Genomic DNA, 23,351 nt, shown 5'->3' with positions numbered 1-23,351 from the left:
GGTCTGAATGTTTATGTTTCTCCAAAATTCATATATGGGAATCCTAATGTCCAATATGATAGTATTTGAGGTGAGAGGTGATTAGGTTATGAGAGTAGAGCCTTTCTGAATGGGGTTATTGCCCTTACAAAAGAGATCCCACAAAACTCCCTAGCCTCTTCCTACATGTGAGGATATAAGAAATCAAAGACCCAGAAGAGTGTCTTCATTGGCTAGCCTTGACCTACAAAAATACCTAAATACTTCCATATAGTGGAATATTTTGTATCGTTAAAATTATACCTATAAAATATTTATAATGTTAAGAAACCAAACCCTGGGTACAAAATTATAGCAATAAGTATATTTATATACTAGGGCTTCCCTGCTGGCTCAGACTATAGACACTCCACCTGCAAAGCAGGAGACATGGGTTTAATCCCTGGGTCAGGAAGACCCCCTGGAGAAGGGAATGGCTTCCCACTCCATTATTCTTGCCTTGAAAACCCCATGGACAGAGGAGCTTGGGTCAGGGAGGGCTACAGTCCATGGGGTCACAGAGTCAGACATGACTGAGTGACTAACACTTTCACTTTTTCATATTTAAATACTATGATATCAAAATATTATGTGCACAGATGGAAGAGTGAAGGATTTATACAAAAATATAATAGTGGTTGGCTATAGAACTATGGATATAATGTTTGGCTACAAATTTTATATTTTTAAAACATTCTAAAATGTACATCTAATCTTATAACTATAAGAATATTTTTTCAAATTTAGCAGTTACCCAAATAGAACTCTGGAAATGTGTAATTGATACAATCCAAGTAAGTTACTTTCAGTATTGTCAATAATCACCCGATTAAGATAGGACAGAATTCTACAAACCAACTGCAAATGGTAGGAGAGGAGATTGACTTGCTTCCTGGCATGATGCCTGAGGATGGTATATGAGAAGATTGCTCAGAAGTTCCTGACTTTGGTTTTTTCAGGGCCGTTTTCCTGAGGTGACCAGCACAGTGGGTTATAAACATTATTGCTTGATTACCAAACATTGTACTCACTTCCACTTGGTGAATAGTATGTGCCCTCATTTTTCTTATCAACTCTCACTCCAATGGGCTCAATACTGAGGGGATGTGCTGCTTTGTTATGGAAGGTGACTCTGATGGTATCTCCCACCTCTGCAGAAATGACAGGGACCTGGGGATAAAGAGAGAATTATTATCCTCCCTGATATCTAACCTACAGAATACATAAGACAATTGATTCCTCTGTCTTGTACTCTAAAAAGAACCTCTGGAAGCAACATGCTTATTGTGGCAAATGGAAAGCTTGGTTTTTTTAAAGTCCATTATCAATTTGACATGGGGAGTCTGGAAAGAGATGAGAAGGGTTTTTTGAGTTAACTTCAAGTAATGAAATGTGTTACCATGTTTAACCAAGTCAGTTCACAAGCTTCACACATCTATAAAACTACTCAGTACCTGCATCTCCTCATCCTAGTTTACTGTGGACCAGACGTGTGCTATTTGGTCCCAAGAGCCAAGTTCAGTTCAATTCAGTTCAGTCGCTCAGTCATGTCCGACTCTTGGAGACCCCATAAATCGCAGCATGCCAGGCCTCCCTTCCATCAACCAACTCCCGGAGTTCACTCAAACTCATGTCCATAGAGTCGGAGATGCCATCCAGCCATCTCATCCTCTGTCGTCCCCTTCTCCTCCTGCCCCCAATCCCTCACAGCATCAGGGTCTTTTCCAATGAGTCAACTCTTTGCATCAGGTGGCCAAAGTACTGGAGTTTCAGCTTTAGCATCAGTCCTTCCAAAGAACACCCAGGACTGATCTCCTTTAGAATGGACTGGTTGGATCTCCTTGCAGTCCAAGGGACTCTCAAGAGTCTTCTCCAACACCACAGTTCAAAAGCATCAATTCTTTGACACTCAGCTTTCTTCACAGTCTAACTTTCACATCCATACATGACCACTGGAAAAACCATAGCCTTGACTAGACGGACCTCTAAGAGAATGCCATAAACATTGACCACCCAAAGGGGGTAAGTTAAATTTGTCTTGGCTGTGAAAAGCAACACTGTTGTGTATTTTCCATCACCAAAATTAATATTATTACTAAAAAAAGAATAAAAACAGATACATAGTACACAAGTATTTTATGTAATATATAAAATGATATTTATTGAGAGTTTCCTATATGTTCTCCTGAGTATTTATATGAATTAACTCATTGAATCCTTATGACTGCTTTATGAGGTAGGGATACTGTTGTTACTATCATTCTCGTTTTATAGAAAGGGGGCAGGCACAGAGAGTTGAGTATTTCAAAGGTCACATGGCTAATAGGTGAGGACAGACAGTGAGAACAGACTGAATCCACGCGCTTGCTATTCTGCCCATGTGCCTTCGCAAGAAAAGATCTCTGGGTTCTGCCTGGGGAGAAGGAGGCTCTAAAACAAACCCACCTGTCTCATTAGTAGCAGCTGGATTTTATTTCTAAGGGAATGTACCTTTAACTAAAAGCAGAAGCTAATAGCTTCACTGTCTAGTAAAACAAAGTCACCCCTTACCTCTTTGAAGAAAGAAAAAAGACACTCAATTGAAGTCAGCCTGGCTTTTCATATTGAAGATTTACTGTGAGTAAATTTACATTGGGAAAGTGATTGGCTACTGCATTTTATTGATGTTTGCTCCTCCATGAATAGTTTGTATGTAGAAATCATGCTTCAGGTTCTGAAGCTTCTGTTCTTAAGTTGGTTGTAGTTTAGAGGAAGAGTACATTGTTGTCATTTAGTTGCTAAGTTGTGTCTGACTCTTTGTGGCCCCATGCACTGTAGCCCCCCAGGCTCCCCTGTCCATGGGATTCCCCAAGCAAGAATACTGGAGTGGGTTGCCACTTCCTTCACCAGAGGGTCTTCCCAACCCAGAGATAGAACCTGCATCTCCTGCATTGGCAGGCAGATTCTTAACCGCTGAGCCACCGGGAAAGCCCAAGAGTACGCTAGTATTTATGTATTCTGTGCAGACTTACCCAGGATGCCAAGATGTTCCTCTTCAGGGCCTCTCTGTTTTTGATTAGAGAAGGAGGCATCTGTGTACTCACGATAAACCAGCTTTTTATACGACCCTCCGATTCTTGTAGGACCCTGTTCAAAAAATGCCTCTGAAGCACTGCCAAAAAAGAAAGGGTTTAATTCTGGAGCTGAGAGCAGAACAGAGCCCAGTAGTCACACGGGATACTAATTGAAAAGTTCTGACCAAGGCTTAGAATTATTACCCATGATTTGCCAAATACTCAAACAAGCAGATAGTACTAGGCATTCTGTAGAAAGATGTTAAGACTGCGGGTGGAGATTCATGGCACAGAGATTTAATTTTTTTTTCAAGTGAAGTGAAAAAAATTTCAAGAGGACCCATGTCGACCCCTAACAGATAATAACTTGTCCTACAATAGAATCTTTTAAATAAATTATGAACTGTCTAAAAATAGAGTAACTACTGTTTATTGCATGTTAGCACTCAGAAACGTTCATTTATTGTCTGAAACTCACATGACGATGCAACAAAATTGGTATTATTCTCCCCATATTACAGTACTCTGCATTTCTGTTGATAGTCTTTCTTAATTTCTTCAGTATTTTCATGATATCCTTTCTTTTTTTTTTAATTTGTCTATTTTTGATTAGAGGATAATTGCTTTACAATGTGGTGTTTCTTTCTGCCACACATCAACATGGATCAGCCATAAGCATACATGTGTTCCCTCCCTCGTGAATCTCCCTTCCACTTCCTACCCCATCCCACCCCTCTAGGCTGTTTCAGACCACAAGGCTGAGCTCCTTGTCTCATACAGCAACTTTCCATTAGCTATCCATTTTACATATGGCAATGCACATATTTTGATGCTACTCTCTCAATTCATCCCACCCTCTCCTTCCCCTGCTGTGTCCAGAAGTCTGTTCTCTATATATGAGTCTCTATTCCTGCCCTGCAAATAGGTTAATCAGTACCATTTTTTCTAGATTCCATAAGTATGTGTTAATATACAATATTTGTCTGACTTACTTCACTCTGTGTAACAGGCTGTACGTTCATCCTCACTAGAACTGACTCAAATTCGTTCCTTTTCATGGCTGCATGACCACGTTTTTGAACTTGGTGTCTGTTACACTGAAGTGGTCTGTTTTATTCCTTCAGGTGATTTCTCTTGGTCTTTTAATTGGAAGTGGTTCCTCTACTTCTTCATTGTACTTACATTTCCCTCACTCTGAGTTTAGGAGAAACAGTCATCTACCGTAGTCATGGAAGGCTGTACACATGTGGAAGCGCTCCTGCGTAGCTTGTGTGGGTTTAATATTTTTTGGCCCAAGGGCTGCTTTGAGTTTGGATGCCTTCCACCTCTTTGCTCAGGGCATGCCCCCATTATCCCCTTGAGGAGGGTGTGCAGATGCAGTGGCCTGCCAGCACTCCTGGGATCCTGTGATGTGTCCCATTGCCTGAGAGCATGCAAGGAAAGATGCTCCTCTGGGGGTCCCACCCCTCCCCTCTCACAGCCCCCAACAATGGCGCTCTACACTCTCAGTCACTCACACTCCAGCCCCTTCAGGCTGTCTCCGGCACATCCCACCCTAGTTCTCTCCCTGGGTCTGACCTCTGAAGCCTGAGCTTCAGCACCCAGCCCCTGTCTGTATCAGGCATCTCAGGCTGGGGAGCTCAGGGCCTTGGTATTGACTGTCTGTGCAGGCAGGCCTCTCTCCATTTTTCCTTCTGCAAACTGGTTGTTGCGCTCTCCTCTGAGGTGAAGCTCCCCCTCTGTCCCACTAGTGAGGGGACTTCCAGGGTGCAGGAACCTTTCTTCTCTCACAGCTCCCTCTGAGGGCACAGATCCTGTCCCAATTCCTTTCTCTCTCTCTCTTTTTTCTTCATTTGTCCTACCCAATCATGTGGAGATTTTCTTGCCATTTCAGAAGTCTGAGGTCCTCTGCCAACATTCGGTAGATGTTCTGTGAGAATCGTTCCACATCTTGACATAGTTTGGATGTATTTGTGGGAGGGGGTGAGCTCCAGGTCCTACTCTTCTGCCATCTTAATCACTCCCTCCCCGGTCTCTTCATTTTACAGATGAAGAAATTAAATCTCAGAAAGGCATTTGACCTGACAAAGCTGCCCTGTTTATCTCTTCTCCTGTACAGACAAATGTACTGAACAGCTGCTCTTTGCCAGGAACCCTGCCATATGATGATGACATACCCATAAGCAAATGGACCCATCATTGTCCGCATATGGACTTTGCATCTGTCCCAGAAGACAAACTACAGACTGTTCAATATAACAACATGTAACAAGCACAGGGTGTTATGAAACATTTCTCCTGGAGTTATGGAGAGCGGGGAGAGGCCTCAAAGGCTTTCCAAAGGAAGAGATTTTAAGAACTAGCTAGAGGAGAAGTGGCGTTAAAAAGATGGAATACGTGTGGTGGGGAGAATGGGGGAGGTGTTTACAAAGAGGGAACAGCCTGTGGGAAGGCTCAGAGATGAGTGAGCATAGCATGTCTTATAACATAGGGCAGGACCATAGCATGCAGGGTAAGACAGAGGATTGGAGAAGGAGGCTTAGAGAAATGGGGGATGGGTGGGAGGACCTAGTTAAAGTTTCAGTACATCTCAAGGCTTTGAAACATGTAAGCAGTAAGGATTAGTGTTTTACGGGATGTCCCTGGTGGTCCAGGGCTTAAGACTCTGTGCTTCCAATGCAGGGTGTGTGGGTTTGATCCCTGGTAAGGAAACTATAAGGTCCCATGTGCCACACTGCATGGTAAAAATGTTTAAAAGGATTAGTGTTTTAGGAGGATTCCTTAAGTGGTTGGAAGACCGTGGTAGGGAGCCAAGTCAGTAGGCTTCTCTTAAAATCTCAATGAGGGTAGTAATGACTTCAGAGGTACTAGCAAAGAGGTTAGAGAGATGCAAACAAATTTCCCAAAATATTTAGGATATAATGAGGCAGCATTTGATGAGAGAAGGAGGGATTGGTGAAGGAGGGAAGGAGTCAAGGGTAATGCTCAGGCATTGGGATTTGAGTGATGGATGAATGGCAGTACCATTCGTGTAGAGGAGAAAGCTCAGAATTGTGGGGAAGTCAGAGGGTTCAGGCTTGGACATACTGATTTGGAGAGGGCCTCATCCGAGTGAGGTGTCCACTAAGAAGTTCAGAATGAAAATCTGCCATTTATAAGAGCCTTCTGGGCTGGAGATACAGTTTAGGGAGTCATTATATCTGGCTGTCAGTGTAGCAGGGACTTAAATCTCTGCTTCAGAAGTCACAAGCTTGGGTAGAGCTCAGCTATTGACCTGTTGAACATAATTTCTACTTGAAATGATGAAAAAGCTCTGGGAGTCACAGTGCTGATAATTATACAACCTTGTGAATATACCCAATGCTGCTAGATTATACAAGGCTGGTTTCAGGAATGGAAAGCTAATGAATCAATCTTGTTTTCAACATTTTCTGAGGATTTTCTTGAGAATCTGACAACATTTCTATTCTTTTTCATGGACTCAGAAGTCCTATTTCTCCAACTTGAACTCACTACCAAACACCTCAATAATTACTTAGAAGTCTAGTTAACTTCAAGTATCAGTTAAAATTTTAATTGCTGAATAGCCTTTTATGATTTTTTGAGGAGGAGTCATATTTTGAAATAATATCATTTTTTTTCTGAATTACCTTCCTGGTGCTCTTAAATTTTCTTTGGTGAAGGCATCTATACCGGAGGGTGCATAGTTCCAGATGACTTCTTCAGCAGCGATGTAGTAGTGTCTAATTTTGCCATGGATATTGTCCTTAGATGAAGACTTCTTACAGTCTTGTACCCAGAAAAAGGCCTGCAAACCAGCTGAAAACCACACAGAGGCGCCACTGTTTAATGAAGCCATTGTTCTCTCTCCTATTGCCTTATCAATGCTGCCGGTAAAACAACAGACAGAAACTGAAGAAATAGACAGCTACAAACAATACTATGAACGAGTAAACAGCTGCAAATGAATCAGTCATGGAAAATTCAAGCAGTGGAAAAAAGCCTATATGCCACAGAGAAGTGGTATTACTTGTGTTTTCAAAAATGTGGAATGAACTTCAGTGGGATTTCACTGTGACCATCTTTTGATGAGAAAAAAGAATAGGACACATTAATAGATCAGTGATGTGGGGAGAAAGCACTTTCACTATTTTATTTCACTGGGGTTTCTTTGGCTATGTCACGTGGCTTGTGGGATCTTAATTCCCTGGCCAGGGATTGCAGCCTTGCCCTCTGCTGTGAAACGGCAGAGTCCGAATCACTGGACTGCCAGGAATCCCTCACTCTTTTATGTTATCAGTGAGTCAGCATTGAAATAGACAATGCTTTCATGAGAAAAAGTAAGTGGTGAAGAGAAGCTTTGCCATATTTCAAGGGATGTGATGGAATAGAGGAGGAGGAATAGAGTGATCATGTATTTGTATCGCTCCCTTGGATAAAATGGTTATGCACCTGCTGTGCTGGGCCTGCTGCAGCCAAGGTCACCTTTGATGAGTGAGATTATATTTGAAGTTCAAAGTAACCTACTCAAAGACCCACATTAGACCTAGTTTCTTCAGGAAACCCATATTACAAACTAATATTTTCCAAGAACTGGGGTATTTCTTTTCCTTATATTAAAGAGATGGAAAAGAGAGTTAGCATGTAAAAACAAGGAATAGCTGAACTCATAAAGAACAAAGTTGGTTGTATTTAACAGAATCAAGTCAAAACACAAGTTACTTTTCAGCACCAATATACACATCTTCTGGTGTTTAAGATATTGTATATTTTACAAATCTGAGTAGTTACAAGCAGTATTATACTTTTACGGTAAGACTATACTTCAGGACCAATTTTTGTTTTCCAAAAATTAACGTATTTTCAGCTTTAATTACTTTATAATTGCTCCAGTCTTTGTCTTTTTAAAAAAATTACATTATGATCCATACTTTCAGAGGAATAAAATTAACAGTTCAAAGTTCAGATCATTCCAAAGATATTTAGCTTTTAGATTCTAATTTCCAATAGTCAACCCATTAATATTGTAACTGAGACATGTCTCTTTTCTCAACTGACAGTTAATTTCAGGTATAGATGCCTTACCTTTCAGATGGTTTAGATTCTGACAGCTAAGCATCCATTGTCCAGGGTTCTGAGCCACCATAAGAGCATCAAAGAGGGTAGCGGGAAAGAGATTGATTGTATCAACACGGTAGTTCTTGCTAGTCAACACTTGCCCATGGAAGAAAGCTGCGTGCACATCAATTTCATTACCCATACCAAAAAGATACCATTTCACTCGGTCCTTAGCACACATGGAGAGTCCTGGGAGACTTCCAAAAGCATATCCATTCACAGCTGTAAGTCAAGAGGAGAGACTGTGACTAATATATATTGGTGCCTGGAGTATTGATAGTTACGGCTACAAAAATAAAATCAATTTGAGATTGAAAATACCTGGCACACACGTCACTATTCTTCCCTTCTGTACCCACATCAGACATTATTAATCAATCACAGCACTCTTCATTTTGGACCTGAATTCAGCCTCAGGTTTTTTGTCAACACAGTATTAGCACATGAACACTGAAGATGAAACCTATTCGCTGTCCTTGTTATAAACTATACACCTTGGTATGTTCAAGTGTATATTTGCAAATACAAATGTGTGTACTCATACATACATATAAATGCACACACATATATAGTAAATAGAAAAAAGACATGCTTATTTATGAATCAACCATATGCATCATGTTGGTAGTGGCAGTATGGATGATGTCAAAGTTTTCTCGCTTATTTATGAGAACTTTTCCAATTTTCTACAGTGATGTGAATTGCTCTTTCAATAAGAACACAAAGTAAGCTTTTTTTTTTTTTTTAACTTGAAAGACAAAATTGGAAGAAATGTGAAGGAGGAAAAGATCTAAAAGGTCAAAAGCAGGATGGCCCGAGATTCTTCTAAAAAACTGAGAGTCACTGTTCAAACTGGGAGGTCTTAGTTTAAGCAGAAATCAGTTCTGGGAAGTACTGTGAGTGAACCAAATGCAACAGGGATACCAAACCAGGCTTAGCCAGGCTGGATGTTTGAGTCTCTAACATCTATTTTGCTTAGCACAGAACAGAGGCTGGATTAAAGTATGGAAAGAGGATCTTCCAGCCAGAAATAAGCAGAAGTTGGAAACAAAAATCTGTCCCGTGTTTAATTTGTTTATTTTTCTGCTTTGATAGTACAGTTATTATTGCATTCTCAGTTTCTGCCTAAGAGCTATTTTTGAGAAGCTAAACACAAACAAAAATCTACACTTATTGGTCTAGTAGGTATTAAGGGATTTGAAATTTTATGCAAATTCTAAGTGATAGATTATCTTACTAAACCCATTATTTTGTGTCTGAGAATTAAGGAGAAGCCTAGGCAGTAAAGAAAGCATTTTTAGAAGAAATAAAGTGAGCTAAAATGTAGGGGAAAATGATACAAAGTTGGGGGTGGTAGTGAAGGATAATATGTATGTAAAAGAAATCTTTTAGACTTAATGGTTTGAACTATTTTCTTAACTATAGTGCAATGCTTTAAAATATAATTTAATAATTTTAGGCTGCTTTAATTTTTAGGAGTCGGGAGAATAAAAAATATGTAGATATAACACACATATATATTTAACCATAACTGATATTGATTTATCCTTATTAGTTTTGAAATAGTTTGATATATCTGGCTTTACCTGGCTTAGAGTTCTGATTGGACCTGTTTAGCTGAATATCTATTTGCATACCCAATATGCTTTGTTACCAAGGGCATAGATTAGAATACACTACTTATTCATGTAAGGGAATAAGGTTAGCATAATTCATGGACTGAGAAAAATAAGATAAAGTTAACAGATACTGTGTAATCTTACAATACATTCTGTTACTCTCCTGGAAGTCTTCATTATCTTTTTCAACCTTCTCTGGTTCAGAGCAGTAGGTTTTAATGTTTTCTTCTAGGTACCAGCTGAGATTTTCATCCACCACAGAAAACATTACCACAAATTCTTTGTCAATATTTTTTTCTTTTTCTTCATCCAGAGAATCTGAAGTGAAAATTACTATTTCAGTAGACCTTAATTTTTAGCATGAATTTTAGCATGTGATTCATATAGCTTTAAACAATTTTAGTACTTATTTTCCGAACAGACCAGAAATCTGGACCAGTCATTCCTGTTTTATAGACTTGGAAGTATTTAGGGAATTTATGTTCAGTAACCTAAATGTTGCTTCATGCACCCTTTTTTCTCCTTACCCTTGCCTATCCTTCCCTTCCTTTTTTTCTAGACTCACCGCCCCTCTACCTTCCCTACTCAGTCATAACACAGAAGACTTAATGTATATTTAAAGAATAAACCTCCCTGTCTACTGTCTTTGGTAATTTATTGAGACTAATAATGAGAAAATGTACCTTTTTTGCAGTGTATTAAAGGCCCAATGAGTCCTGAGGCGATGTCTTTTGGAGCATCAATGTGGGAATGGTAAATCCGGGTCACGCAGTTGCTGTCTTCCTGACCAGGACCTTGTTCGGGGTTGGCATGCAGTATGTACATGCACTGTTCACCTGGCTGCACTTTGTCATCTGCTTTTTGAAAATCTGTGGTGTTATCAGGATAAATGGCCCCTAGGAAACGACATGCAATGAAATGACAGGTTGAATTTGAATTTGCTTGAACTTAAAAGAAAAAAATAGATGGTCTGTTAATTCATTCAGCAAACATTTATTCAATATCTAGTATGTATCCCCTGGGAATGCAGTGATATTCTACTTGAGCACAGAAGAATAAGAAGCTAATGGCAACAAGGTCTGGAAGTTTCATAGAAAATGTCATTTTTTATACTTGACTGAGTGGGGAAGACTCTTGAGAGTCCCTTGGACTGCAAGGAGATCCAACCAGTCCATTCTAAAGGAGATCAGTCCTGGGTGTTCTTTGGAAGAAATGATGCTAAAGCTGAAACTCCAATACCTTGGCCACCTGATGCAAAGAGTTGACTCATTGGAAAAGACTCTGATGCTGGGAGGGATTGGGGGCAGGAGGAGAAGGGGACGACAGAGGATGAGATGGCTGGATGGCATCACTGACTTGATGGACGTGAGTCTGAGTGAACTCCGGGAGTTGGTGATGGACAGGGAGGCTGGCGTGCTGCAGTCCATGGGGTCGCAAAGAGTTGGACGCGACTGAGCGACTGAACTGAACTGAACTGAGTCTTCAAGAAGCAGTAATAGATGAATTAGGAGCATTGTGACTTTGGGTGCTCAGTCATGTCTGACTCTTTGAGACCCCACAGACTGTATAGCCTGCCTGCCAGGCTCCTCTGTCCATGGAATTCTCCAGGCAAGAATACTGGAGTGAGTTGCCATTACCTTCTCCAGAGAATCTTCCCATCTCCTTCATTGGCAAGTAACTTCTTTACCACTGCGCCCCCTGGGAAGCCCCATAGTGACTATGGGTTTGCAATTTAAAAAAAAACACTTTTTCTGAGAGTTCAGAATTAGGGTCATGTTAAAATGCCATACAACTGTATGTAAAAAACAAAAACAAAAAAATGTTTTTGCCCTGGGGTTATGGTATGGAAGTAAGAGCAAAATGGCTACCCTCTGCTATAATTTGAAGTTTCTTGTATGATATCAGATTTTTGCCTATGAAATAACCATGAAATTGTTTTAATTTTTACTTTAATTTTGTATTTTTCCAAACATATGCAAAAATTAAGAGAATAATGTGATAAATTTCCATGTGCCCAAAATCTCAGCTTTACCAGTGATCAACTCAAGGCCAATCTTGTTTCATCTATACTCTCACCCACTCTAATCCCCATCATCAGTGAATTATTCTAAAGTGAGCCCCTGACTCATGTCATTTCATTTATAAATAACTGAGTATGTGTCTCTGAAAGCTAAGTACTCTTTTTTCGTCTAACACAGCCACAATACAATGATCATCCGTAAAAATTATTTATATCCTAATATGACATGAAATTGTAAAAAATAAGATGGCAGTAAACTTTTATGCTATGAATATAATTATTTTGTTTACAAAAACACATAAATATATAAAAGATCAAAACATTGACCTTGTAAAGCAATCCCTCTTTTAAATACAAAGCCAATAATTAGTTAAGGTGAATTTTAGTCTATTTCCAAGCTTGATCCTTATAATTCCCATGAACTGTAGCATGGCCTCAGCATTTTTTTTATAACTGACATTTATAGAACTCTTATTATATACTCTCACTGTTCCTATTTTATAGATGAGAAAACTGAAGCATAGAGAATTTAAGTAACTTGTCCAAGGTCATTCAGCCAAGTAAAAGCCAATGCTGCACTGAAATACGGGTCCGTTAATTTTGAAGTCCTTGCATTTAACCACAATAAAACATCATCTCCTGTCATCATCTTCGTCTCCATCATCATCATCACCATCATCACCATCACCATCTACTAAGAATGAGATCACAAGCACCAAATATAATCTTTGTTCTTCCCGTACCGTCTTTAAGGATTCCAAGTCCTATAGTTAAGTGACCTTTTGGTTAATTGTGTCTCAGGTATGACTCCAGGATCATCCAGCCATGTGCACTATCTGGTTACTGTGTGAGATGACTGTGCTGCCTTAGCTGGGACAAAGTTAGGATGGAAGGTGACAATTGTTACAGTAAGTTCACATGTAGGAACTTTAGAGATAAGACAATCCCCATCTTGAGTCCTGTTTCTTCCTTCAGGATTTTTGTCTTTTCCAGGCTTTAATGTGCACTATTTCTCTTAGTTTGACTATTTATCTGGAAAGGTGTAGGGCACTGGGAAGGAAGTCCAGCTCTCTTTGACTCCAGAAATCCTATCACATTCACACTCTACATAAGCAAGCATAACCAAGAGGAGCACAGCATTATTAGGATGAACCAAAACACTTATTCATAAAATAGTTCAGAGCTAAAGAACATTATTACAGGTCTTATCCAGGAGGAAAGTCCATAATCTTGGAAGTTAAAAAATGGCGCTACTGAAAAGGAAGAGAGGATTCCAGCAAGATTTTGAGTTGAACTGACCTTCATGCTCCTTATAGTAAGTCATTCCATGTGCATGAAATGTATAAGGCCTAGAGGCAAAGTTTTTCAGATGTACATAAACTTTATCTCCAGTTTCAGCTTTGATAATAGGGCCTAAAAACCCTAACCAGACAGGTTTTTCTATAACAGTCCTGAAGTTTTCATCTGTGTACTGAAGATACACAGCCTTCTTGTAAACGCTTCCAATTCTATTGGGGCCATTTTGAAGATAGATATTGGAATGTTCCCTGCAAAGGAAAAGAAGACAACCTTAGTAGAAGCCATCATTTCCAGGGATAACATTATAATGAAAGAGAAACGAATAACCATATGATATTAAATGTTTGCCGTTGTTGTAAGGATGCTTCCAAAAAATGAAGAGAAGAGCTGGCATTTAGCCATGTTATTTTAATAATGTGAGGTGTCCTACATTAGCTATATGGCAGACAACCATGTGTGAATGCTCCATAAAAATATAATACATCTTACCAGAGTATTTCTTACAAGATTTTAATGTTAAAGCACAGAGACCTTATGAATACATATAAATATATAAATTTATTAAAATAGAGCTAAGACATTTCTCACTTCTTGTGCACCTCTTTCAGTCATGAAGAAAACTTGAGTTTACAAGCAATCAATCTGGATGTGTGAGATGTCAAATTGTGTGTATATATTTGTTTTCCTACAGCAAAGCTAATAATGCTAAGGTAATGCTATTGTTTTAATTTCTTTTAGCAAAACTAAATCAAAGTTGGACTTGATGCATATAATGTATATGGGTTTTTTAATTACCTTTGATTTCAAATTACCCCTGTGGTTTTTTTAATCCCTTGCTAGCAACAGTACTTGAACATTGAAAGTTTATATTCTGGTTAGTGCCTGATTAATAGTTGCTTAAAACTTTCCTGAAAATATCAGCAAAGTGAATAGTAGCCAGGAAAAAAAAAAAAAAGAGAAGAAAAGAAAGGAAAAGAAAGAAATTGAGCTTGATATTCAAACTTTTGAACTGATTCTTAAGTTATTGTCTTTGACGGAAGCCGGGATAGGTCAGTGGAATCTACCTGTGGGCAGTGGCTTCTAGTCGTTCAGGAGAACCCACTTAAAACCTGGGCTTTGGCAGCCCTTCCACACTTGAGGTCTCCTCCACTAGAATAAAAAATGCTAACATTCTGGCTAATGATCTATGGTTTGTGTGCATGTGTGTGTGTGTGTGTGTGTTGCCTGCTTTGATCTCAGTGACTTTTGGTGTCTTACTATTTTCCACTCAACCCTTGTGAGGCTGTATAACCTGACTAAGGAATAAATTTAGGCTTGTTTTCTCAGTGGTAAGCTCATCAGAAAGAGTGAATATTTTTCCTTTTTATTTTTTTTTCCAGATGAGAGCAGAGCTTGTGTGGGAATGCTGATCTTTGTCTGTTGCAGAGTTTAAAGGCCTGTTTTTATTTTTTAAATCTAAGGCTCTGGCCCAGTGTTTCTTAATTTTCACATGTATAGGAATCTACTGAGGACCTTGATAAATGCAAGTTCCTAGGCTCCAGCCCCATTGATTCTGCTTCTGTGCTGCTGGGGTGGAGTTTAGGCATCTGCATTTACTAACAAATAACCCCCATGTGTTCTGATGCCTCTCTGTGCTCATGGGCAACCCGAGTAGGGGAGGCTCCAGATGCAGGGGGAGAAAGCGGCCCAATCCCAGGGACAGAGGGATTCCTGGATGCCTTGAGACAGAAAGGTGGCTGGTTCCGGTCGTGGCCAAATCTCTCCTGGCATGGTGGCATGGAGGTACCAAATTGAGCTTGAGTGAGGGGACCAGTAAGAAGGGTCTCTGAGCTGCATTTGGGCAGCAGGAACAGATGTTGAAAATAGCAGAGCCCTGTGCTCTGGATTGACCAGAGAGCTTTTACAATGAGCACCTTATAGTTGTCATGCTGGATTGTTTAAGCCCTGGGATTCTCAACTTGTTCACTGAAAAAATGAGTGAGATGGGAGTCTCTTTCCCCTATCGTGGTGGGAGAAGGGCCAAATTGGAAGTTAGAAAAATAAAGTTACATCTTTTATAACCAATACAGCAAATCCATGATTAAGCCATTATTCGTCATATTTGTTTTCATTTTCTAATTGTTGCAATTTCCATTTTGTTAAAACAAACCAAAAAAAAAAAAATATTGAGAAAAGCTCTGAGAGACTTTAAGCACATTAAAATACATGAAAAAACAATGAGAAGGGGTGTGACTTCTTCCCCCTAAACTGCCACATTAGTACAGACAGGAGTAATCTTAATGAATAGATGTTGTAACAGCAGCAAAATTCCAAAGCCCTGAAGGCCACTGAGATTAAAGACAGATTCATCCAGTCCACTTTGCTGAGAGGAGGTCAGGAAGAGGGCAGTTCAGTCAAGCACACAATGGCAGCTGGAAAGCTTATAGCTCAAAGATGGAATTCCTCTCGGGTCACATCAGAACCTGGGCCACTCAGTCTCACACAGACCTGTCTAAGCCTAGCGGAAAGTTTTCACCAGTGTCTATGAATCTAAGAGATTCACCTTCAATGATATTTAAATAGAGATTCTAATCTGTGTTTCACCATGCACTGTTGATTCCCATCTTGCTGTTTTATTTACTAAGTCATGTCCGACTCTTCTGCGATCCCACAGACTGTAGACTGCCAGGCTTCTCTGTCCATGGGGTTCTCCAGGCAAGAATACTGGAGTGGGTTGCCATTTCCTTCTTAAAGGGATCTTCCTGACCCAGGGATTGAACGTTCATCTCCAGGATTGGCAGGTGGATTCTTTACCACTGAGCCACCAGGGAAGCCTGATCCACATTTTAAATAAAGCCAAAGTTTAAAAATAGCCCTCAAATTCTTGAGGCTTCCTTTAGATACAATGTGTATTTATATTTCCTGAATGTGCCTCTGAATCTAATTAAGGAATATGTCACATTTCATTTCAATAAACTGCAGCGGACTTTCTCAAAATGCTTTCATTGCACTGAAATTCTCCTGTATTCATTATTTCCTGAAATAAGGGGAGTATTGCCTAAGCTTTGGGATTCTTTTTGTGTATACAAAGATTTTTTTGGAGGTGGGGGGAGGTGGTGAAAAATACTATAAAAATAACTGATCTGAATTTATAACCTATTCAGAAATTTTAACATTTGGATTTCTTGTATACACATAGCAATGTGCAAAATGTGTTTCCCATCTTGTCTTTTTTTCTGAAACAAAATTAAGTCTTAAGCAAATTGGTAAATATTTCACATAATGCGATAACTTGGGGGAGGTCTGTTTGTTTATGCTGTGTCTCCAAAGACACATCAAAGGGTCATTAGGGACTGTCTATTTAACATCAAGAGCACAGCTTTGGGGACAAAGGGTCAGTTACTGGAAGCTTGCAGGAAGTTTGCCAGTCAGACATCCAGTCAAAGGGATCTATTATGGTTGTTCTTTGACCGGAACAAATGATTCACATTAATTGTTGTTCTTTCTGTTGGAAATTGTGATATGTTGTTTTACTTCATTTCAATAGGTATGTCTCCCTCTCAGTAATCACATTCTACTTTTTTAGCTTCCCCAGTTCTTATAATTCTATAGTGAAAGTGAAAGTGTTAGTCGCTCATTCATGCCTGACTCTTTGTGACCCCGTGGACTATAGCCTTCCAGGCTCCTCTGACCATGGGATTTCCCAGGAAAAGAATACTGGAATGGGTAGCCATTTCCTTCTCCAGGGGACCGAACTTGGGTCTCCTGCATTGCAGGCAAATTCTTTACCATCTGAGCCAGCAGGGAAGCCCTATAATCCTATAGCAATTCCTCTAATTTCTGGTAAGCTCAGACCCAGAAGTGAGTTTTTAATGGTAGGGTAATTAAAACAATTTTTACACTGCCTTAGTAAAACAGTAATAATGCTATTCCCTCCCATAAATTCAGAATGCACTCAAGGAGGTCTTGGTTTATGTTTAGACATGATTTACTAAAGTGTGGGTAATGTATGTGAAAAGTCTCTGGATTCTTGGCTTTACTAATTGAGACACAGTATATTAGTTTTCTATTGCTGCATAACAAATGATCACAAAGCAGCTTTAAACAGCACCTATTTATTAATTTCACGGTTCCATGGATCAGCAGTCTGGCATGGCATGACTGGATTCTCTCCTCAGGTTATCACAGCTGACATCAAGGTGTTGGCTTGTCCAAGTACTTGTCTGGAGGCTCTGTGGAGAAGTCCACTGCCAAGCTCACTCAGGTTATTGGCAGAATTCAGTTCATTGTGGTTATAGGACTGAAATTCCTGCTTCTTTGCTAGCTCACAGCTGAAGACTTCTCCCAGTTCTTTAAGGCCACTTGTATTCCTTCCAAAGTGATTTCTTCCATCTCCAAGTCAGTAACAGTTTGTTGAATCCCCCTCAAACCTCTTTGAATCTCTCTGACTTCCTCCTCTTCTGCTAGAGAATTCTCTGCTTTAGACTAGGCCCACCCAGATCATGTCCCTAAAGTCAACTGTATCCTTGAATATAACATAAACCATGGGAGTGATAGATCATCAGATTCACTGGTTCTAGAATTTTAGGTTTAGGATGTCTTTGGGGGCAATTAAAAAAACTCTGCCTACTACACACAGGAATCACAAAGAAAAGTCCAAAAGTAGGCAAAGACTACTTTGGTAGGCAAAGACTCAACCTGGGTTTATACAGCGCACACTTGAGTGAGCTGTAGGTTCTAACTAGCCTGGCTTCACTAGCACAGCATGGAAATTCTATCTAGCTGTTAGCCCTCTTTTGGATATGTTCTTAGGGAAAAATAGCAACTGTGATAATAAATTGTAGAGCTTAAAAAGTGTGAAATGGTATAGTTACTTCATTAGCTTCTGCATGTGGACGGTCTTATGTGAAATGTTTATACCACACCAGATTTTGCTTACTATTTTTTATTTGGCAGCCTCGGAGTATAAGGCATCATAAATGACTTCCAGATAACTTTAGCTCATAATTTTACCTCTTTAAGAATCATTTAAAAATTTAAGACCGTTTTGGAAGGGGTAAAATGAATGCCTTTGCGCAAGTTTTTTTTCTTTAAAATGTTTTCTTTGCATCCTTGTTTTTTTAAACATCATGTACTGGGAAAAATTCAACTTCTGTTATGATGATAATAGTAAATATAAACATTTACTGAATGGTTATGGTACCCTGATCACTCACTATTATAATACTTATGATTATATCATAGAGTGCAATGTTGTTATCTTGTTCTCCATTTGGTCAAAATTTGGGCTTTCATTTTTTTCTTGGTCAATGAGTCTGCTTATGCATACTACTTCACTGTAGTATTTCTGATTTATTTTTCAAACCTACAATGGGCTGGAAAACTAGGTTTAACAATGTTTGCAAGAACTGTATTTAAAATCACCAAGCCTGAATAAGAGCCTATGAAGTTAGTGTAAAAGGGTTTTGTGATAGTTCTTCTGTTTAAGGAAGTTTTCACTTACTTCTAGCTTCCTAAGGTCACCAGGAGAAAGAAGTAATCTGAAGAAAACTGGACCATTTTACTTATTGCTACTATACAGCTAACAAAATCAATAAACATTTATCTATTTATTTTTTCAATAAACATTTAATTAGTGTCTACCATGGGCCCAGATCACAGTATTGCGTCTGCTAATTGTTTTTATATGTATGTCTTTTATTCTTGGTAGTGGTGGTAGTTTAGTCGCTAAGCTGTGTCTCACTCTTGCGACCCCATGGATTGTAGCCTGCCAGGCTTCTCTGTCCATGAGATTTCCCAGGCAAGAATACTGGAGTGGGTTGCCATTTCCTTCTTCAGGGATCTTTCTGACCCAGGAATCGAACCTGGGTCTCCTGCACTGCAGACAGTCTCTTGCATTGCAAGCAGATTCCTCACAAACTGAGCCACCAGGGAAGCCCTTTTTATTCTTGTGCTTAGTTGTTTAGTCGTGTCTGGCTCTTTGTGACCCCATGGACCATAGCCTGCCAGGCTCCTCTGTCCATGGGGATTCTCCACGCAAGAATATTGGAGTGGGTTGCCATGCCCCAACCTAGAAATCAAACCCAGGTCTCTCTCATTGCAGGTGGATTCTTTACTGTCTTAGCCACCAGAGACGCCCTTAAATACAAATAACTTATTCCATGGACAGAGGAGGCTGGCAGGCCATAATAGTCCATGGGGTCACAAAGAGTCGGGCACTACTAAAGCGATTAATACTCTAATTTTCACTTCAACTTAGGAACAGAAGGTATATTTCACAGATCTTTAACAGTTTATTGATGTGTTAAAGTGATAGATGAGGCACTGATAAATATAAGGAAATTACTTTCTACCTTACCCCATAGAAAAGCTATGACCAACCTAGATAGCATATTAAAAAGCAAAGACATTACTTTGCCAACAAAGGTCCATCTAGTCAAAGCTATGGTTTTTCCAGTAGTTATGTATGGATGGGACAGTTGGACTATAAAGAAAGCTGAGTGCCAAAGAATTGATGCTTTTGAACTGTGGTGTTGGAGAAGACTCTTGAGAGTCCCTTGGATTGCAAGGAGATCCAGCCAGTCTATCCTAAAGGGAATCAGTCCTGAATAGTCATTGGAAGGACAGATGCTGAAGCTGAAACTCCAATCCTTTGTCCACCTGATGCGAAGAGCTGACTCATTTGAAAAGACTCTGATGCTAGGAAAGATTGAAGGCAGGAGGAGAAGGGGATGACAGAGGATGAGTTGGTTGGATGGCATCACAGACTTGATGGACATGAGTTTGAGTAAACTCCGGGAGTTGGTGATGTATAGGGAAACCTAGCATGCTGCAGTCCATGGGGTTGCAAAGAGTCGGATACGACTGAGCAACCAAACTGAACTTACCCCACTAGAAAGAAATACTTCTGATAGAATAAAAAGAAGTGAACTCTTATTTTCCTAATTAAAAGAATCCACACATTTTTTCCTTTCTATCTGCCAATGTTTCCTGTTCCACTAACTGATGTATAACTCCATAAACTGACTTTTCTTATTTCATTCTATCTTCTGATTTATTCTATGGTGTATATCTCTCTACATTAGAAACAAGGGGAAATTTTGACAACACAGCCTATAATTTTGTCTAGCTTCCTACACACCTTTTATACATTCATTTTCATTAATTAAAAAATATTTTAGTGTTTCCAAATTCTAGGTACTAGTGATCACCAGTGAGTTTAGCAGATGGAGTTTCTGCCATCTCAATACATACTTTCCTCTTCCTTGTTCCAGATCTTCAAGGTCAACAGCAGCTTAAACCTAATTCTCTGCCTAACAACCATCTTGACCTCTTTCAACCTGTTTCTCAGCCTATATATCTGCACTCCTTTTTAGCCTTCACACAATGAGTGTCAATAATTGTATCTGGTTATATCACATCATCCTTTGGCATATTTATGTCCTATCCCCCACTATATATTGAAATCCTAATCCCTAATGTGATGGTATTAGGAGATGAGGTCTTTGGAGGTGGTTAGGTCATGAGGGTGGGGCTCTCATAAATGGAGTAAGAGGCTCCGAAGACATTCTTAGTCCCTTCCACCAAGTGAGGACACAGTGAAAAGGCTATGAACCCAGAAGAGAGATCTTACTAGAACATGACCATGTTGGCACCTTGAACTTCCTGGCCTCTTGAGCTGTGAGAAAGGGATTTCTGTTGTTGCTAAGCTATCCTGTCTGGTGTATTTTGTTATAGAAGGCTGAATGTATTAGCAGCTGGACATTCTGCAAATCTGATGCAAACGTTAGCATAGTATTGGCAAAATTGCTGAAGATCTAGTTAATATTTGCTGTTCAGATATATTAAAAAATATCACAGACAGAGTGAGCAGTGTCAGCTATAGTTTGCACAACTGTAGGCTGTTGTTGAAGCAGGAGATGATCGAGCCAATGTTGTATAACCTCCCCGGCATACGCAGGATGCTAGGCTGTTTAAAAATAAAAAATTCTCTTCCCTCCCTGCAAAAAAATTCTTACCGAAGCCCTTTTCTTTTCTAAATGTCTAGAATTAGAGACTTTGTTAAAGTATGGTCAGGGCAATGTCTAGCACTTGGTTGATGTGCAATCAAACTGATTGGATTTTTGACCATGAATAATGGCAGCAGGATGGGTGAGGGCATGGAGTAGGACTGTATGACAGTATTTTTTTTCCTAATGTATCTGACCTTTTCAAAAAATGTATCTAGATTTCCTATTAAAAAACGTGTATAATTGTTTAGTTAGGGAAAATGCTGAAGTCATACAAAATAATGGTTCTTGTGAAGCCTAAGAATATGCCATCTCCAAAAGAAGAGAACACTAGCTCAAAACCAAGCTTATAAAAATAATTGCAGGGACCTCCCTAGTGGTCCAGTGGTTAAGACTCTGTGATCCCAATGCAGGGTCCCAGGTTCGATCCCTGGTTAGGGAACTAGATCCCACATGCTGCAACTAAGACCCAGCAAAGTCAAATAAGTGAATATTTTAAAAACATAATTGCAAAATATACTAGTTTTATTTACAAACAGTTATTCTTAGGTCAGAAACATTCCTCACTGATTATTACTAAATTAATAACTTAGCAATTAGGTATTATCATCTATGCATTTATTTATTTTTTTTACTTTGAAAAACTTTAAACATACATAAAATTAATGAGAATAATGTATACCCATCAACAGAGTCAACATTATGAAATTTGGCATACCTTTTAAGCTATTTTTCAAAGATACAGTGTTAGCAGCAAATGGTCATTGGGTTCATTTGTCACCATTAACTTGCATTTTTAAGTATCAGTATTAAAACACATTTATCACCATTAAAATACACTTTCACCATTAAAATACACTTTCACCATTAAAATACACTTTCACCATTAAAATACATCTTTGCTGCTGCTGCTGCTGCTAAGTCGCTTCAGTCGTGTTCGACTCTGTGCGACCCCATAGATGGCAGCCCACCAGGCCCCGCCGTCCCTGGGATTCTCCAGGCAAGAACACTGGAGTGGGTTGCCATTTCCTCCTCCAATGCATGAAAGTGAAAAGTGAAAGTGAAGTCGCTCAGTCGTGTCGGACTCTTAGCGACCCCTTGGACTGCAGCCCACCAGGCTCCTCCGTCCACGGGATTTTCCAGGCAAGAGTACTGGAGTGGGGTGCCATTGCCTTCTCTGAAAATACATCTTTAAATATAATGAATATGGGTTTGAGTAACAAATTTTAATTTGGTGTTAAATGTTTAATTAACATTATTAAAAGTGATGACCTTCATATAGATCATCTTCCATTACAAAAATCTTCAAGGAGAACCTGTTTTTTTGTGTGATGAACTTTGCTTGAAATAAGGGGCTTTTCAACTGAAACAAAGAAAACCTTTAAGAAAGAAAACCGTAAAGAAAACCTGTAAGTTACATAGAGCTTTTTTGCACATGAATGATGTGCCGAGCACTGTAAGAAGAGCTTTCCAGGCACCACTCGTTAAACAGCCCTATGAAGTATTCTTATTGTCTTTGTCAACAGATTAGGATGCTGAGTCTGAGAAAGATGAATGTAATTATCTGTCCAGAGTCATCCAACAAGTATTAGGTGGAGTCATATTAAGATTGTATTTGATATATAAAATAAATATTTTTTTGAAGGATTAAAAAAGCCTTTAATTTTTACCTCTAATAATCAGAAATGGAATAGTAAACAGAAATTTTTATGCAGTCATTCTTTGGATGAAAGAACTCCTGCATAAACAGACAAAAAGACTGAACCATGATGGGAGATGTAACGACCAGAAGGGGTTAAAAGAAACCCACACAGTTCCTCAGGACCAAGTGGGAAGGAATAAGGCAGCATCCCAAAAAACAAACAAAATCCCAGGAATTAGAGATTTATTAGTGTCCAGAGTTTCAAGTTCATATTTTCCAGTTTTTGTATATAACAAATTAAAGAAATATTTCATCTTATTGGCTTTATTTTTTAATTGATAATTTAGGTTTGGTCTATAAAGAAGAAAAACCAATGACTTACGTGTCAACCGAAATAAGCTTCTTTTCCCCGTGGTCAGAGGCATAGTTCCAAGCTGTTTCAATAATTCCAATGTAATAATGCTTATCTTTCGCCCAGGCTGAGGTACCACATAAAATTAGAAAAATACAGAGCAAGAAAATCTTCATTTTTTTTTCCCCTCTTGGAGCCCAAGAAGCAATGGAATGAAATCAGAAGCAGGCAACTTTATAAAT

General features: G+C 39.2%; 1 protein-coding gene and 1 non-coding gene across 3 annotated transcripts in view; one reads left to right on the top strand and one right to left on the bottom strand.

Annotated features, from left to right (window-relative positions):
* CP (ceruloplasmin) overlaps nt 1-23,351 on the bottom strand; it is a 60,146-nt gene extending 36,795 nt beyond the window's left edge. Inside the window, exons 1-8 of one of the 2 annotated variants that reach the window (XM_024984997.2) lie at nt 23,140-23,351; nt 13,128-13,375; nt 10,492-10,704; nt 9,953-10,126; nt 8,157-8,411; nt 6,722-6,890; nt 3,028-3,169; nt 1,050-1,185 (exon numbers count right to left, since the gene is read on the bottom strand). In XM_024984997.2, coding sequence (XP_024840765.1) covers nt 1,050-1,185; nt 3,028-3,169; nt 6,722-6,890; nt 8,157-8,411; nt 9,953-10,126; nt 10,492-10,704; nt 13,128-13,375; nt 23,140-23,285 — 1,483 coding nt within the window. In that variant the 5' untranslated portion in view covers nt 23,286-23,351. 2 annotated transcript variants of the gene reach the window in all.
* On the top strand, nt 21,486-21,557 carry TRNAG-CCC (transfer RNA glycine (anticodon CCC)). The gene has a single exon. It is a non-coding gene; the product is annotated as a tRNA-Gly (tRNA).

This window comes from Bos taurus, chromosome 1 (assembly GCF_002263795.3).
Source record: "Bos taurus isolate L1 Dominette 01449 registration number 42190680 breed Hereford chromosome 1, ARS-UCD2.0, whole genome shotgun sequence".
Classification (NCBI taxonomy): domain Eukaryota; kingdom Metazoa; phylum Chordata; class Mammalia; order Artiodactyla; family Bovidae; genus Bos; species Bos taurus.
This window is presented reverse-complemented; position numbering and strand designations above follow the sequence as displayed.